Source organism: Motacilla alba, chromosome 19 (genome assembly GCF_015832195.1).
Source record: "Motacilla alba alba isolate MOTALB_02 chromosome 19, Motacilla_alba_V1.0_pri, whole genome shotgun sequence".
NCBI classification, from domain to species: domain Eukaryota; kingdom Metazoa; phylum Chordata; class Aves; order Passeriformes; family Motacillidae; genus Motacilla; species Motacilla alba.
In genome coordinates, this window is record NC_052034.1 from 8,261,938 (window position 1) to 8,279,924 (window position 17,987).

Consider the following 17,987-nt stretch of genomic DNA (forward strand, 5'->3'; position numbering starts at 1 on the left):
GGTCGGGGGTAAGTCTAGGCGTGACTTTGGGCCGGGCTGTAGGCTCAGACACGGCTCAAGGTCTGGGCGGGAGCGGACGCTCCCCTCAGAGGGCGGTGCGGCCCCTTTAAGAGAAGCGCGCGGCGGCCGCGCGCATGCGCGCAGGGGAGCTGACGCTGCGCGATGGCGGCGGCCTGAGGGCGGCCATGGCGGGCCTGGCGCGGCGCCTGCCCTGCCGCGGCCTGTGCGTGCCGGCGCGGCCGCCGGGCACCCGCCAGCTGCGGGAGGCCGAGGAGGCTGCCCCGGTGTTCCAGTACGCGGGGAAGGCGGCCAGGCGCAAGGACCGCGTGTTCGTGTGGGGCTTCAGCTACTCGGGCGCCCTGGGCATCCCCAGCTTCGTGAAGCCGGACGCGGGCTGGAAGAAGCCGCGGCGCATCCAGCCCACGCCGTACCGCCTGGAGACGGAGGAGAAGGTGGGCCCGGTCCGGGGCGGCGGGGCCAGCGTGTCTCCCCAGGCCTCCGGAGCCTGGTCAGGGCTGAGCACAGCCGAAAACGGCCTTACTGGATCGGGGTTATAGGCTTTGCCGTGATTCAGTGGTTTTTATCGATATAGTGGTATCGCTTGGGATGATGACTGTTTTAACTGCAGCAGCATATAGTGTAGAAAATATGTATTGGTAATTTTGTCAGAGACATTAGAGAGCCAGGGTGTGAAGAGCGTTTGCCGGATAAAATGGGCCTCTTCCAGGGGCTCCGTGGCTGCTCGCACCTGGCAGACGGGAGGCTTGTGTAGAAAATCATGTTATTCTTCTGCCTACGTGTTTCACTCGTGCTCTGCTTTCGAGTGCAGAGAAAGTCAGAGCGTTCATAGAATATCCTGCGTTGGAAGGGACTCAGAATGATCGTGGAGTCCAACTCGTGGCCCTGCGCGGGACAGCCCAGCAATCCCACCCTGCTCCTGAGAGGGAGGCCGGACCCTCCTTGGGGCCGTGGCCGTTCCCTGGGGAGCCTGTTCAGTGCCCGACCACCCTCTGGGGGTAGAACCTTTTCCTGATCTCTAGTCTAAACCTCCCCTGGCACAGCTGCCCTCGAGTCCTGTCCCTGGTCCCTCGGGATCAGCTGCAGACCCGAGCGAGATCTGATTTCAGTCTCCCTTTCTCCAGGCCGAGCACCAAGTGACCACAGCTGCTCCTCATGTGGCTCTCATGCTGGGCTTTTTTTTTGCTCAAAAGGAGTAAAACATGCTATTCTTTTAATATCTCTGTACCTTCTTTATTTTTTTTAATCTGCTGATGCAGGTCAGCAAACAGGTCTTTCTGTGGTGTTGAATGGGGCCAAGATAATGCAGCAATAAAGATGTATGCACACAAAACCAAAACTTTTAAGGCAGAATGGTTGGACCTGAGTTTTCACCATTGTGCTTATCACAGAAGACTGATAATTTTTGCAAGACCATACGTGCCATGAATTTGGGCTGCATGTGAATGTAGCTTGATGAAGAATGTATGCTGATGAACAAGTAGCCTAGAGTGAAACTTGGTTTTCTAAGCCACAGTTTCTAACTGAATGGTGTGGGGTTTGTCTGTCTTCAAAGATATCCTCTGCTGCCTGCGGGTATGGATTCACACTGCTGGCTTCTAATACCAGAGACATCACCAAAGTGTGGGGCATGGGGCTCAACAAGGATTCCCAGCTTGGATTCCAGAGGAGCAGAAGAGATCAAAGTAAGGATTTAAGTGTTTGAAAGACTTACAGGGTGATACTGCAGTATGCCTGTGGTACAGGAATCTTCATGTGTTTGGAGCTGTTAAAAACATCAGGAGGCATTGATGCAACAGATCTTTTTCTGAAATTTATCTGTGTTTTGGTGTTCTTTGTAATTGGTCAGAGTGTGCCTCTGTTCTGCACACTGCACTTAATTAGTTTCATCTGGATAGGAATGTAGCTGTTTATTCTGTAGAGTGTGATGTTGGTTAATTTGTTTGACTCTATAGTTTGATAGTAGGCACAGTGTAGTTAATAAAAGCATTTTGGCAGGATGGTTTGCTCACTTCTGTTGCTTTTGCACTTATAAACTAAAGTCCTTTAGTCCTCCTTCCCTCCCCAGCTAGAGTTTTTTTATACAGTCTGTGGGGTTTTCCTGAAGGGTTTGTTTTAAAATTATTTTAATCGGTTGCATTTTGAAGGAAAAACTTGTTTTTCAGTCATTTTGTCTTACACCAGGCTCTCAAACTCTTCTAAGAAGGCTATTTCTGTGCAGAACATTGCCACCTACCACTGAAGACAGGAAAAACCCAAACTTGCCTCATAGAAGGGCTGACTGCACAGACATTCCTCCATAAACAGTTGAGGAAAATCAGGATAAAAGCAGTTTTTGTCATTGTGGTGTATAAGAGTGTAATCCATCGAGGTAGGGTGTGTCTGATATGGGCAGAAGATTAAACTTGGTGGAGAAGCCAAAGAAAATTGCAGCATGTTGAGGTTTGCAATGGTGCTGCTTTGGGGTGGCACACTGGGTAGCTCTGTAAGAGTGTGTACACACAGCAAGGGCGTGCTTAAACAGCAGCTGCAAAATGCAGGGGCTGCAGGAGCTTCTGCTCACTTCTGCTTTTAAAGGTTACAGCTCTTGCTGGGTTTTGTGTACGTGCTGATGTCTTAGGAGTGTCTTGTAATTACCTTGTTTTTCATCTGACCTGGAAATTATTTTTGTCAGAGAATCCAGAAGTAGGTTAAATAGTCGTGCAGTTCAAGCCCTGCTAAGTAAGAGAGTGTGTTTGGGGAGATCAGTGGGATGGCTACTGCTTCATGTTTAATGTCCCAGCAGGCAAGCTTTCCTTTGGGATGTGTTGCACATTGCTGTTTTACAGACTGACTTTGGTGCCTGCTGCTTCCAGCTCAGTGTTGCTGTAGATGCTTCATTTCCAAGGGAATTTGCAGCCTTCTGACTTTTAGATGGCTGCATCTAAACTACTGATGTTTCACACTCACCCCCTGTTCCTTAGGCACCTCTTGTCTCTTTTCTCCAAATCCCCTCAGCTATCAGTGATTGTTACTACAGATCCCAGCATCTTTCTGCTGGAGGGAACAGAGTGAGGAAAAGGTTATTTTGCTTTGTGACTTCCAGGTCTTTCTAGGCAGAGTTGGTTGTCTTGAAGTTCCTGCTCTATTGCATGGCAGATGCCCACCATTGGCAAGCTGCCTGTCCTCACATCCAGGAGTGTCTTACTGCAAAAGCCCTTGTGTAGATTTTTTTAATTTAAATTTTTTTAAAATCTTAGGTGGGGTTTTTTGTTGTTGTTTTTTTTTAGTTTTCATTTTTATTGAAGGCAGCAAGAACCAGTAAAGCACTGCTGCCTGTGTGCAATATTGCTTTGGGTCCTCCAGGATTTGATTTCACTTATTACAGTGACTTTGATATCAAGGCTTTTAGTCTCCTCTTAACTTTTTCCTAGTATTGAATTAGAGTTTGCTGTTCTTTCCCCCCCTCCCCCAGTTTACTGTAACTGATTCTGTTCATGTCCTTCAGGTTGCTAAATCTTTTTAAAGTACAGTATGTCATTTTTCATAAACATTAGATGTCTTATTCCCTATAGACTTAGCCTAGCTAGTCTTTCTTGCATTCCTTATTTCTAAAAGTGCTTTTCTTTAAGATTTTTTTGTTCACCTTTCCTGATATATTTTTGTGATTGTTGCTCTTGTACCTTGTTTGCAATATCCCCAGTTGCACAGAATGTTTGTGCGTGGTATTGAGCTTTAGTAATGCAGCTGTGTTCACTGAAGTGGTTGAACCTGTGGGTGAAAGCCTCAGTTTCACAATTCTGGCACCCGAAGCCTTAATAACATTCACTCTCTAGTTGTGGTGGACTTTTGTTTAGGCAGTGATTATTGGCTTCAGCTATCTCCATAGCTTTTACCTTCTCCTTCCCTCTGTGATAAATCCCTGTCAGCCTCTTTGGTTAGTGTCTTGGCTTTCTAAAAATTGTCTGCATTTATATCAAAGCAGAAGTGAGTGTGTGAATGTGCAACAGGATCAGCAAATGTTTGTTGAATTTACTTTGTGGAAGCTACTGACTTAAAATTGTTTTCTTCCTTAAGCTAAGTGCTATGAATATGTCTTGGAACCATCTCCAATTCCATTACCACTGGAGAAACCACAGCAAACTCGAGTCTTGCAAGTGTCCTGTGGGAGAGCCCATTCCCTGGTCCTGACAGACAGTGAAGGAGGTACAATGTTGCTTGTGCTGGTGATGTCTGTGGGTGCCTGGCTATGCTTTTACTAAAAGCTTGAAACAAAGAGTCTTCTGTCCTTTAGAACTGTATCCCAAGTGGGCTGTTTGCATTGTAAATGGGATGCGGGCAGCTGTTTGCCTTTGTGGCAAACAGGTTCTGCAAGGGAAAGCCATGAGCTTCCCTTGGCTCAAGTTGTGCTCCCTGGGAGCTTTTGCTACCAGGTTTGTTTCTCTAGCCCCAGGCCTGGCTGAGGGCAGGCTGTTTGTCTTGTTCACTCTGATGTGTTTTTGAATGCAGATTTGGGTGACTATGCCAGTACTCCTGTGTTACTTCCCCTTTAAGCCCCAGAGTGCTATGTTTATAAAAACAATTAATTAATTAGTAGTCCTTTATAGAGAAGATCCTGTTTGTGAATGGTCTCTTCACATCTCTGAGAACTCTCTGGTGCAGTGGCTCCAGTGCTGCACCGAGTGATCCAGTGCAGTGTCTGGGTGGGTGAGCTGGTTGGTTCATTGATTCCCACTCCTGTGGGAGTGCTGATCTGTTTCAGAGTCTCTCTGACAGTGGCAGGATGAACTAGGCAGTTCCCAACTGTGACAGACAGCAGGCTCCAGGTACTGCTGCTGTGCCTGCAACAATACTGCCAGGTGGTGTTGGTGGAAATTGATGCAGTCACTTTCATTCAAATGGACTTTGAAAAAAGCTTATGCCAATTTTTACATTGCTGTGCTCTACCTTTCAGACTTAGAACTGCCTGAAAATATTTTGAGGACCTGAAAAGAGGCTTTCAGGGGATTGGGCAGTAATAACACTAGTGTGTTTTATAATTTTTTTTTCCAGTTTTCACAATGGGAAACAATTCTTATGGACAGTGTGGCCGGAAGGTTGTTGAAGATGAAATTTACAGGTGAGAATTCAAAGATCCTGAACTTTCTTATTGTTGGAAACATAACTGCATGAAAACAGCCCTGCAGAAAAACCTGAAGGTGGAAAAGGTCTGGTAGTATAAGCATGCCACTTAAGGTTAAGGAGTCTGAGAACAAGCTTTTGTCCTGCAGGCATCATACAAACAGCCTGACTTTGAATCCATGCTGGGCACTAGCACTCTACTGACAACATTCACAAGAGACAAAAGAATGTCAGAATGGGACAGTTCTTGCAGGGCATAGTGGGAGAACCCAGCCTTCATAAATTGCTTGAGGTAATTGGTGTTAGTAGTTGGGCTTTCTCCCTTTAGCTGCTCTGAGTACATGTGCTGCTCTGGAGGATGTTAGAAGTGCCATTTAATTGTGAAAGAGGCATCCTCTTGTTAAGTCTCTGCTGTAACTGCCTCTGAGTCTGTGGTGCTTTTCCTTCATTGGGTTTTTTGTGGGTCTCACAAAGCATAGGTTCAAAGTGCTCTGTAGGATAGAGTAAGTGAATAGTGGGAATATGTTGAGTTTCTGATTCCCTTGTAGGACCGAAAATTGCTCTGTCTCTGATCCACAACGTTTAGTCTGTAAAATTTGAGAAAATAGCTGTAATTGGGTAGCTTTTGTTAGTCTTGATACTGGAAGTCAGTTATTGGATTGTTGATAATTCCTAGTATTGTGAAAAAATGCCAGGGTTGTTAGCATTACACTGTGCTCTGGGATATCTGGTTTATCTCTAGCTAGGTGTAGTGTTTATATGGGTACTGCAGTATTATGTAGTGTCTCTGCTCATTCTAGTCCAGGGACTGTCTTTGAGGGTTGCCCCTACCCCCAGTCACAAGAGCTTATATTTAAAAAATGACAGTTCTTAAATAAGAGAATATAGGATTATGTTCCTTCTTCGTGCAGGTATTTTGCAGTGAAACTACATGCAAGCAAATTTCTCTACTTGTGGTAATAAAATGGCTTTCAGTAGAGCAGGTTTACCTTTGTGTTTTTTTGCAGTCTTCTGAAATCCTCTGTGTTGCCTTTTCTCTTCTTGGTGGCTGTTTGGTGTCCAGTGGAAGCCATCTCATTCATCAGCTGAAGGAATTTGACAGCAGAGTTGTCCAGGTGAGAGGATCATCTGAGCTCAGTCCTGAAAATGGATTGGGACCCAGCTGAACCAGGCTCAGAGGGTGGCGGTCACTGGCTCGAAGCTGAGTTGAAACCACTAACAAGTGGGGTAACCCAGGGATCTGTTACCAGTCCTGTTTCCATTTTCACTAGTGATCTGGATCACAGAGTGTTCCCTCAGCAGATAGCAGATGACATGAAACTCTGAGGAGTGACTGATAAACTGAAGGGTGGTGCTGCCATCCAGAGGCTGGAGAAGTAGGCCTGTGTGAACCTCATCAAGCTGAGCAGTGGAAATGGCCAAGTCCTGTTGCTGGTGAAGAACGAATTCAGACACCACCATGGGCTAGGGGTGACTGTCTGGAGGCAGCTGTGTGGAAAAGGCCTTAGGGTACACCAGGCTGACCATGACCCAGCAATGTGCTTTGCTGTAGAGGAGGCTAATGATACTCTGGGCTGCATTAGGACCCTGTTACCTGCGGGTGCAGGAGATGATTCTTCTTCTCTACTCAGCCACACTCAGAGTACTGTGTCTCCTTCTGGGCTCTCCACTCCACTGCTCTTTTCCTGTCATCATTTCTTGTTCCCTTTTGTCACTTTTATATTGCTTAGGAGTTTAAATTTTGTCTTTGCCCTTTCAGAAATGAGCTGTGAAACCATCCACTCAGACTAGCCAGCAGTAGGTCAGGTTCCTAGGAGGGCAAGGGACTGCAGGGCAGCAGAAACACCTGCTGTGGCTGCAGCAGTCGCAGGCACAGGAGCAGTTTGTTGGTATGTCTGTGCCCCTGTAGCCATACAGGGACAGATATTGCTCCGGTTCCAAGGAAGGGTCATGAATTTACACCCACCTGATGAGACTGTGCCGTGGTTCATCCTAAAACTGTTTTGAATTAGGCTTGTAAAACTTCTGTTTGGACTTTGCATGGTTTTAATTTTTCCAGGGGGATTGAATACTTGCTACCTGTTAGTACTTTGATAACAGCAGTCATGTGCTTAATATTGGCAGTCACTCTCTTAACTTGTTTATTAAATCCCTTTAATCTTTGTTTCATTTTTAATGTCTGCTTTTGAATGGCTTTTTCCTTGACTTTAATTCTTGCCAAGCCTGTGGCAGACATGATGGCTAGTTCAACATAAATATAGATTTGAGAACAGCTGTGCCTTGAGCACTTACATGGCAAAGAATCCATAGCAGTTTGTAGCTGGCATCAATAATTATGTGGCTGGCATCCTTTGAAGGGAGAGCTCTTATTTACTCTTTGCTGCTTTTGTTGTGTTGCACTGCTGAATCAAGCTTTCTTTCCTTGTTTTGGATCTTAGAACAATTCAACTGCAGCATCACTTTCCATAAAGAAAATTCTGCTGTTTTCTGTGTTGTATCTTGTGGTTTTTTGCCTTCCCTTTCTTGAGAGCCATATGATCAGGAGGAAGAGGTCAAAATCTGAGCTGATGGACATCATAGAGGTTCATTGCTCAATTTATCTGTCAGTAATGCTAAATCAAGTCTGAACATGTAACCTTTCCTGACTGCCTTCTTGTTTGTGTGCAGGTTGTGTGTGGGCAGGACCACAGTCTGTTTAGAACCAAGAAAGGTACAGTCTATGCATGTGGATGGGGAGCTGATGGACAAACAGGTAGGAACTCAGCTTAGCTTGCTTTTCAGGGAATTAATGCATATAGCAAGCTGTCCTAATTGAGAGGTTGTGTATTTCTCATGCATGTGTGGACAGAAAGGGGCTGCTAATGTTTCCAGTTGTGTGTAGATGTTTCCAGTACTCTTGTGTAACCAAACGGAGACAATCCAGTTCAGTTTTTGAGGAGCTTTAGGATGCCACCCTGGCAATCCAAGCATGCAGTCAGAAGAGAGTGTATCATCTGTTTGAGGCTTCTGAGGGGATGTGGAAGTGACATGGGCAGCTTTGCTCTTCAGTTTTGGGGTGGCTTTGCCTTCCTGATTCTTGTTTTGGGGTCTGTTCTGCTCTTTTGAACTGACGAGTGCTTTGGTAGCTGTTGCATGTTTTAGCATGGGATCCTTGGGCAGGCCCTTTTTGTGGTGGCTTTTGCTGCTGAGAGCTTCCTCCTCACAGTCATTCCTACTGTTTATTTGTTTTGCTGCTCTCAAAGCTGAGTTCTTCCCATGATTCTTTTGTGCCAATGTAGCATAACTCAGCTGTCATCTGCATTCTGGTCTCTTTTCCAGGCAGCATTTTGTCCTGTAAAATGTTTGCTTCCCAGCCTTTTTTGCCATTTCCCCTGCTGTTGTCTAACTGATTGCAGTGTGCTGTCACTCATGGCTCTCCTTGCAGGAGACAGGATGCAGCCAGTTTGTGAAACTTCATCCCTGTTGGGATACCTGCCTGGCTTGGTTATTGTTCTTCAAACACTTTGGTCCATGCAGACAAGAGATGTGAGACTCTTCAGGGTGTGATTGTATCAAGTTGTTGTGTACTGCAGAGAGGTGGCTTTGGCTAGGGGAGGTGGTGTTTGTGGCTGCTTGTCTGTTGCAGCTGGTGGACAGTAGGCAGTATGGACAGAAAGATTCATTTCAGAGGAAGGGTGATTTTGTTATAGCATGACAAAAATGGTCCTATGCAGGCATTAAAAGTGTGTCAGCGGAAAAATTCTTCATAATCTCTACTTTTTTTCCTTTCAGGTCTTGGACACTATAACATCACCAGTGTTCCTACTAAGCTGCATGGTGACATTGCTGGAGTAAACATTATCCAGGTCTCTTCCTATGGGGACTGTTGCCTGGCTGTTTCGGATGAAGGAGATGTCTTTGGTTGGGGAAATTCAGAATACTTGCAGTTGGCTTCTGTCACAGAAACCACACAGGTCAGTTGACCTGAGGATGTGTTTTTATGTGTTTCAGTTGAGCTGCTGGGCACAGAGTTAAAAATTAAATGTTTCTCCCTGTTCTGGATTCTTTTGACAGCAGATACAAGCACCACTAGCAGGCTTTTTTTGCATAAGCTTACAAAACCAACCTGTCTGACATGTTTGTGTAGCTTTGGGGGCAGTAAATTTCCCCACTTTGATAGGCAGAGGTTTGTGTCACCTCACCCCAGTTTGTTAGCCTAAGAACTCCATGTTCTTCTTTCTCCATCCCATGGACTTTGCACCAAATTGAGACCCAGCTCAAGTGCTTTTGCTAATTTCAGGACAGGAATTAGTTTTTTGCCTGGCTAATCTAGGATTTCAGGTGGTACTAGTGCTGAGCCAGATGGCCCTTGGAAGTCCCTTCCAGTCAACTTTGTATGCTGGTGAATTTTTCATGGACATCCTTAGTAGTTTTATAACTGAGTCCTAAACAAATTCCAGTGTCTCACAGATAAAAGATTTTTTTGAGCAAACTTACATGGGGCATTGGTAGAGTGCTGTCTTCACACTAGGCATTGTACTACTGGGGTAATAAGGCCTTTGGTCTCATGTTACAGCTACTTTAGGAAATGGAGTCACGAAATTAGTACTTAAGTTACTCTTGGTGGAAGGCTAAAAGCAGACAATTTTATTAGATTAGCTTTAGCAACATTTTAGAAAGCTTTGTTTCCTGTGCCTCTCCTGGTGAAACCTTAGTGTGGGGCTAAAGGCTGAGACTCCTAAGGCCTGAGGACAGCAATAAGATTATGCAGTGTAGCAGTTTTCCTGGCTGGGTGTGTGATGGAGGTCTGTGGCATCTGAAATGGATGAATAGCACATTTGCCAAAAATGAGCATCTGAGCTAAAATATAGATGCAGTCCCAAGTGTAGAATAGCAGAGCTGTGAAATCAAAGATTGCTCTTCACATATGTCAAGCTGTGTATGTATGCTGTGTTGGACTGTACCAAATAAGTGGCATTTTCTTTAAGTAATTTTTCCCTAGTATGTTCAAAAATGCCACTGCAGACTGAATTTTAGTGATCTAATCCATTGTGAAGACTTGAAGACATGCTCACCTATTGACCTGCCCATTGTGTCTGACTTTAAAAGCCAGGGATAAGAAGCAGTTATTAGTCATTCTCAGCCTTGTTGCCATGCATGTAAGCTTTCTAGTAGGTAACCTTTTCCACCTTGTCCTCACCTTAATGAATTTCGTGTAGATTTTTTCTTAATTTGGGGACTTGCACTCATTTTGTTCTTCAGGCAGTAAAGGTTGTATCAGGAATCCAGTGTATGTCAGCTCTAACCAGAACTAGAGAACAGATTAAGATGTGTGTCTAGTTTGTAGTTTACCTTGTCTCTAACAACTCTTGTGCAATCTTGTGCAGGTGAATGTTCCCAGGCATTTGCCATTCAAGATTGGGAAGGTAAAGGAGGCTGCCTGTGGAGGGACGGGCAATGTTGTGCTAACGGGTGAGTTCACTGCTGGAATCCTTCACTTTGGTGCAAGGCTGCGCTGTAGGTGGGTTGTAACATTATCAAACAAGTATCTTGTTTTCTGGAAACAGGGAGATACTGTATGTTGTGAGGAGAACCGGGAGACTGAGAAACATGATTTAAGAATGTGCTAGAGGAGTTTTCACTAGTGCAGAGCATTGCTGCAGTGTGTGCTGTTGTGAGTGCTTCTGCAGACTAGAGTAAGAGCATGGCAGCTGTTTGCTCTTCTCTCTTTTGCTGGTCATACTGAGTATGGCCTATGATGAGTATGGCTATAGGGAGGAAGTAAGGCAACACGAGAGAAAGTAGAGCCCTTCAGACTCCTTATGAACCTGATATGTTTGTAAATAATGAACTAGGATGGGAAGAAGAGAGTTCTGAGAACAGTGAATGTGCAGCAGGTCCTTAGTGACTGTTCTTTGGCCTGTCTGTGTCTGGGGAGCATAGCTGGAGGGTTGCTGCATGAAGGAATGAGGGAGGGGATTGTATTACTTTCTTGAAGGATTATCTCCATGAAGATGTTCATATTTATAATGGGGGTATTGTGATGACCAGAGCTTCTAATATGAAGGGACCAGAGCTAGCTGCCATAGAAATTTACTCTTTTTTATGCTGTGCAACTATTGCCTTTCCCAGGCACCCAACTTAAGGCAGAATGCCAGACAGAGTGACATCCAGGTGCTGGTTTGGGCATGCATCAAAGAAGAAAGCCATGATAATAAACTCTCAACCTCTGCCCCATCAGTCAGTAGTATTTTATCCAGCTCACTCTTGTGTTGGCATTATCTCTCCATGAAAGTTCTGCCTAGGGGGCTTGATTTGCTTGCATAGCTTCGGAAAAGATTGAGGCATTTGGATGGGAATGCATTATTTGCAGATTTTAAATAATCAAAAAGTGTTAGACTGAGTTGGAAGAAAGGAAAATATCTCTGTGTTTCTGGTTAACTTTTGGTTGGGGCATGAATTTCACAAACAGAGACTTTCTTACAGAATGTGTTCTTCTTGTAATACAGAAGAAGGAAATGTTTTTGTCTGGGGATATGGAATTCTTGGGAAAGGACCAAACCTAATAGAGACAGCAGTGCCAGAGATGATCCCACCCAGCCTTTTTGGCTGGTCAGACTTCAGTCCAGACACCCGTGTTGCTCATGTTCGCTGTGGACTCAGCCAATTTGCAGCCCTTACAAGTAAGTTTCTCATCCTGCTCTCATGGAGAGGTCATGTTGCTGTGTTATTGGCAGAAGAGAAAAAAAACATATAAAAACCAAACCAAAACCAGAACAAATACAAAACAAAACAAAAGCCCACACCCCAAAAAATGCACCCATCTTTCTTGAGACTAAAGGCACACTGGAATGCAGCAGCAGGGAGCCAGACAGCACATTTACAGGTGTCAGCATGGTTCCTGGCATATGTTTTGTGTTAACTTAGGCTTTAATTAAGAAAGTGTTATTTGTCTTTACACAAAAAACTTTTCCCATACACAAAATCCTGAAGATTTTTTTCATTTACCTGTATAGAATGAGTCAGTCTTCTGCACTTAAGCAGTTTAGAAAATTTATGTGGTCAATGAACAAACTAAAACTGAGTCTAAATGAACCTAAATATTAGTTTCTTGGCATTTCTGTCAACTGAGTTAGCAGCCTGAGGTGGGCAGACCCAAGCATTTAATATGCAAAGGTTATGACACTGTGCTCTGTGCACCCTCTGTGGGTTCCCAGCCTTCAAAGGGTTTGAAATTTGAAAGGCATTTACCATCAGGCAGCAGTTTCAGAGATCCAGCTGGCAGCAGGAAAAAATGCCAGGGCTGAGTCCTTTGGGACAAGCAGAATATGTGACACTGTCAGCTTGGTAGCAGGGTGCTTGTAAGTGGGCTCCCCTTATTCAGAATGAGTTAGAGCAGTGTTCTGATTAAATTGTTAATCATACATAAAAATTATGTTACAGATTTTGTTTTGGTTGTTTCTGCTGCGAAGCTGATCCAAACACTTCTGAGATCTGTGTGTTTTCCTGAGGAGCTCAAAACTCTTCAACTCTGTTGAACACCAATTTTTGCCTTTCCCTAGCTGTCATTAGAAGGTCATTTCTTTCAGACAGTCAAATCAGCAGTCTCCAGGTGAAGGCTTGGGACAGATCTCACTGCTTTGCTTATTGGATTTGCTCTGGTGGTAGCTGATACAGATCAACTGCAGTTGTCTAACTTTCAGCACAAATTATTCACTTCACAAATGATTCCCTGGAATTTTTGCTGCTGCACTCTTCCTTCAAATAAAATTCCAAAGCAGGTGGTGTAAGAGGGGGAAGCAAAGACATGTGCACAGAATTTGTTTCTTTTCCTGCTCATTAGGCATCATTTTCTCCAAACACAAGTACATTTATTGTACATTGAAGTAAATCTGGTAGCTGTCATACTGCTTGCATAACCCTGTATACTCCCAGAAACCCTGTAGCCACATTTGCCAGCATCATAAATAGAATTCTTCCTTTTTAATGACTCTGTTCTTTTCTATTTTTTTTTCCTGTGTAGACAGAGGAGAACTGTTTGTGTGGGGGAAGAATCTAAGAGGGTGCCTGGGAACTGGAAGAATGGAAGACCAATATTTCCCATGGAGAGTAAGGATGATGGTATTTAGGCCAAGAGTATGTTCTTTGGCTAGTTTTTGTTATCCAGAGGGCAAGGACCATCATTTGCTGTGTGGTTTTGTTGAGCAATTCTGAAAGGAGTGGAAGGATAGGATGACTGTAGAAGTGCTTTGTTTTCCAGAGGTCCTTGTGGAGCCTGGGAATGGAGGTATTCAGTAAATGTTTTAGTCTGCTATGCCAGTAATGATTTTGAATCCTAAAACAGCATCTGGTGCTGTGCCACCACATCTGAGCAGTTTTTATCTCCTTCCTGTCCACCATCATCTGCTTGCTACCTTTACTTTCTCTTCCTTCCTCTTCTAACCTGCTCTTCTGTTTGTATGTGCTGTAAAGAAAACCATCAGTATTGGTCATCTGTCCAAATCATTACTCACCTAAATTAGGTGAACATTTAGTGGCTACAGGTCCACATAGTGGTGGGCTTCCTTCCCATCTGTGGTGGTGGGTCACTGCACTGACTGTCAGGCTATCCAGGAGATCCTTCCTCAGCTGTGTTCATGGCTGTCTCACAGTGCTTCCAGTTCCACTGCTTGCTCCCAGACGCTCTGAGAGCCAGACTCGGTGGATGTAGAAGAGTCTTTGGTTCTGGAGTTCAGCATTCAGCCTAGCACATGCTCCTGGCCTCCATGAAGGCCAAGTAGGAGATGAGGGAGGTGATCAGTTGGACCACCCTGGAGTCCCTGTGTGTCTGAACTTGCAGTAGATGTGTTTCTGTAGTATGCTTTCTTCTTTGTTTAAAAATGAACAAAACCAGACCAGCTCTGGAACATTTGCCTAAAATCACACTGCTGTGGCTGGGTGGAATTTCTGAATTCATTTCCCCAGATGTGGACGTTGGGGTTATGCTCTTTCACACAGCCAGCTCCTGTCTGACAGTACTATGGCGATGTGCCAGGATCCTTGTCTGTGACCTCCTGCCCTAGAACTAGCTGCTGTCCTCTCTCTTGCCTCTGAGGAAAAGCTTGCTTTTTAGACTCTGCTTTCCTCAAGTTTGAAGTCAGTTTTAAGTGAATAAGCTTCAGGAGTGAGGAGCTGCTCTCAGCATCAAAGCACAAACTGCCTTAGGCCGAGTTGAGCCTTTGCCTTGTTCCAGTTCTTGCTGATGAAAGAAGAGGGAAATCCCTGTGGTGCTTGGGCAGATCCTCTTCCTAATGTCTAGATTATGCTCTGCTCAGTCATGCTGCTTCTGCTGCTGAACAGATGGGCTGAGGCTCCAATCTCCTCTCTGCTAGTGAGCCTGCTCTTCTCTCTCCTTCCAAAGCTTTATGTGCTTCTGTGAAGGAAAGAGAGGAGTATTTCACAGCTCAGTGCACAAGCCTGCCTGCTGCTGAATCTTGCTCTGTCTGTGCTTTCAAGTTGGCACTTGCATTGGTACAAATCCCCAATGGATGGGGATAGCTGGCGTGTTGAGTGGAAGGAGGATGAGAAATAGGAAATAGCAGGTGTGAAGTAGCAGCCTGATAAATAACCCCCTCTCCTGTGTTTCACCCAGGTGACTGTCCCCGGTGAGGTGGTGGATGTGGCCTGTGGAGTTGATCATATGGTGAGCATGGTCAGGTCTTTCACCTAGAGCTGCTGCTGGGTCTCAGCCCTGCACCAGGGCCATGCAGGGACTTGGTGACAAGCTTCTTGGAAAGGAAAACTCATTTTATGAAGCCAAGTGACTGTGAGCAGAGACAGCCATGGCAGTGTCTGGGTGCGTTATCATCCCTGCATCACTGGAGTGCTCTGGCCTGGCTGCAGGAAGGAAGCACATTCCCTGAGGAGTGTGGAAATCCAAGGAGTGCTCTGGTTCCTTCATGATGAGCTCCCAGAGGATCTGAGGCCCAGCCCCAAGCTGGTGAGCCCCTCTGTGCCCAGAGATGAAGAGCATCTCCCTTAAGGAAGACTGGCATGGGATGAAATCTACAGCACAGGACATTGATATATGGACATTTCCTGTCACCAGCTCTGGAGTGTCAGTGCTGGGCAGAGCCAAACTATTTCTCAAGGGAAAAGTTGGGTGTTTTTTAATTACTAATATGTGGAAGAGTGCTCCTGCTAGGTCTTGAAGCCCAGCACAGCTGTCCTGGGTGGCTGCCCTCAGCTGCACCGTGCCCAGGCTGTTGTCCTGTGCAGAGACTGGATGCACAGCCCTCGCCTGGAGGCAGTGATGTGTCTCTGGGCTGTTGAAGGTCTTCTCTGTTTAGTGCTAAAGACAACACCAAAGGAACACATTCAAAGAGTGAGAACCTGTTTGCAGGGGTAAGTACTATCAAATGAGACAGCAGGCTCTCTGTGCTGCAGAGGGCAGATGGATGGTGACAGCAGCCAGTCTAGCTTCTTGAGGGAGGCTGGAAACAAAACCCTGCAAGATCAGTGCTCAGGCATGGAGCATGGATGTGAGCAGTGCTTACTGCCCCTCAGGTACTTTTGTCTCCTTGTGCTGATCACACATCACTGCCTTAGATTTTTTTTTTTTTTTGATCCCCTACACCCTTTCTGTTTTCAGAGGTATGGCTCTCAGTTGCAATTAGCTGGGGATTTCAGGATTGCCTAGCAGGGGATGGAGTCTTAATGGGTAAGAAGCAGAGCTTCATTTCTTGGTGCCTTTGTAGCAGTAAGCTGATAGAGATGGGATACAACAGCTGTGAGTATCTGTAGCAGGCACTTACCCAGTCTCACACCCCAGTGTGGGAAACTGTCTCCTGTGAAACACTCCAAGCATCAGGCAGAGTTGTGTCTTTTCTCTCTGTGTGGAATACTTCTAGTATCTAGTGCAAACTATTTTGGTGGAATCCAAGCTAGTAGGTTTTCAATAAAGTGATTATAAAATCTTTATCAGTAGTAATAGGAATGTTCTTGAGCATGATCTGCTATGCATTGATTGGATTTGAACTGCATTTGCTGCATTTGAACTGCAGCATTTTGGTTCACAGTTGTGTGACAGGAAACCACTGCTGTCAGCTGAGCCAGCTCCATACCTGCAGGATTTATAGTGTTGCAGTCAGGCATTGCACCCATGGCCCCATGGGACACCACATATACTGGCTTCATTAGCTGAAATTCTATACCAGAACTCAGTGTGTAAACTTTATCTTGATTAAATAAGTTTTGAAGGGTTTACATAGAATATAGGAAAGGTGAACCAAAGTACATGGAAATAGAGACACATCTCTTGAGTTGTTGTTGATGTTCCTGTGTACCAGGTGTTGCTGGGTGGGTGAGGCAGAACAGAAGGCTGCTGTGAAACTGCCAGACCTTCACTACTCTGAACTCCCATTTGGTTGGCTTTAATTTACACCTGATTCTATGTGCAACTTGGGCAACTCGCAGTGCCCAAGCATGTCTTGTTTGCCTTATGGGAGTATGTTTGCCCTTTCAGCTTGAGGAGGCTTATTAATCCATGGAAAACACGTACCAAAACTCTGGGGAGAAAGGTGTTACAAACAATTCCTTTCATGGATGTTGCTGTTGAGGTGGGCTGGTTAGTGCTGGGCTCTCAGCTGCTCTCATTCCCAGCTGTTTCCCAGGGCACCTTGGGGCTGGGCCTTCTGAAGAGCTGGGAGCAGTCCTTGTGTTGCATTCTTGCTGTGCAATAAATTGCAGATTCTTTGTGTTAATGAGATGCCAGTGAGGTCTTCAGCTCTAAATAGAGGTGTTGTATGGCTTAATGCAGTGGGAGTGTTTGTGCCTTCATCGTAGTGCTTGTGGGCATTCTCAGACATGTTTCTTGGTGGAAACAAGGTTAGTGGCAGCAAGGGCAGTTTGGCAAGCACCAGCACTCACCCATGTTTTGGTTACAGTGTGGGGGGAGCATTTTGACCTTAGCCAGGTGCCCCCCAACCTGCTCTGTCATTCCTCCCCCATCAGCAGGACAGGGAGAGAGAATCTGAAGGAAAAAATGTGGGCTGGAACAAGGACAGGGGACCTGTTACCATCATGGGCACAGCAGACTCACGTTGGGAAAATTATTTTATTGCCAATGAAGTAGAGCAGGGTAATGAGGAATTATTATGTCTGAATAGAAGTCTAACAGTGCCTTTCCTACACATCTCCCTTCTTCCCAGGCTCAGCCCTGCTCCTGGCTTTTCTACTTCCCTCATCTCCTCTGCTGACCTTTGTATCTACATGGTTGCCTGTCACAGATTCTTACTCCTTTCTTTTGGCTGCTGCTGTGCAGCAGTTTTTCCCCTTTGTAAAATACAGTTCTTTGAGAGCTGCTGTTGCTGGTGGCTCAGTGTTAGCTCAGAAAATCAAGACACCCTCTCCCCTGCCACACCCCCTGTCTGTTGAAGGCAGATCCAACCTGTGAGGCTTCTGCTCCTCCTGCAGGATCAGGGCCACACGGGAGCCCAGCTGTGCTAGGGTAGCTTCAGGTCACCACCATTGGGAGCTGCAAAGCAACTTTGCATCATTTTGTCCTTCAAAGTATAGCAAAGTAGACAGCCTAAAATATACCAGCATCCCTAAATATACCTGCAGTGAGGGAGGGTATGGGCCAAGGATGCACATGGGGAGCAGCTCAAATTAGAGCTAGAATAACCTACTTGATTTGGCATTGATTACACGAGTGATTTGCCCTCAGATCAGCACTGTGCTGGTGTGTGGCTTAAAATAGCCCAGAAGGGCTTCAGGATGGTCCCCTGGTGCAGAGCCCTTTGCAGGAACAGCTCCAAGCACTGCAGTGGCCCAGCAGGGTTGCCACAGTGGCTGAGGACTGCAGGAGCTGCAGGAAGGATGGGGGAGAGGTTCAGGCCCAAGTGCACCTG

General features: G+C 45.6%; 1 protein-coding gene across 2 annotated transcripts; it reads left to right on the top strand.

The window, feature by feature from the left end:
- The first annotated feature begins 118 nt into the window (after positions 1-118).
- RCC1L (RCC1 like) lies at positions 119-16,843 on the top strand. 2 transcript variants are annotated; one of them, XM_038158435.1, is made up of 11 exons: positions 119-452; positions 1,574-1,703; positions 4,075-4,203; positions 5,050-5,116; positions 6,182-6,233; positions 7,786-7,870; positions 8,890-9,071; positions 10,485-10,569; positions 11,607-11,780; positions 13,121-13,233; positions 14,729-16,843. In XM_038158435.1, exons 1-11 carry the CDS (start codon positions 135-137, stop codon positions 14,804-14,806), a joined length of 1,413 nt encoding a protein of 470 aa, XP_038014363.1. In that variant the 5' UTR covers positions 119-134; the 3' UTR covers positions 14,807-16,843. The 2 variants fall into 2 exon arrangements, with proteins under 2 accessions (XP_038014363.1, XP_038014364.1); XM_038158436.1 differs by having other exon boundaries at positions 120-452; positions 13,121-13,206.
- Positions 16,844-17,987: the final 1,144 nt, after the last annotated feature.

What these genes read in the sequence shown, in the direction of transcription:
- RCC1L (XM_038158435.1), top strand. Translation starts at nt 135, where the DNA reads ATGCGCGCAGGGGAGCTGACGCTGCGCGATGGCGGCGGCCTGAGGGCG. An exon ending in GGGCAATGTTGTGCTAACGG is followed by an intron (nt 10,570 to 11,606) that starts GTGAGTTCACTG and finishes CTTGTAATACAG; the next exon opens with AAGAAGGAAATGTTTTTGTC. An exon ending in CCAATTTGCAGCCCTTACAA is followed by an intron (nt 11,781 to 13,120) that starts GTAAGTTTCTCA and finishes TTTCCTGTGTAG; the next exon opens with ACAGAGGAGAACTGTTTGTG.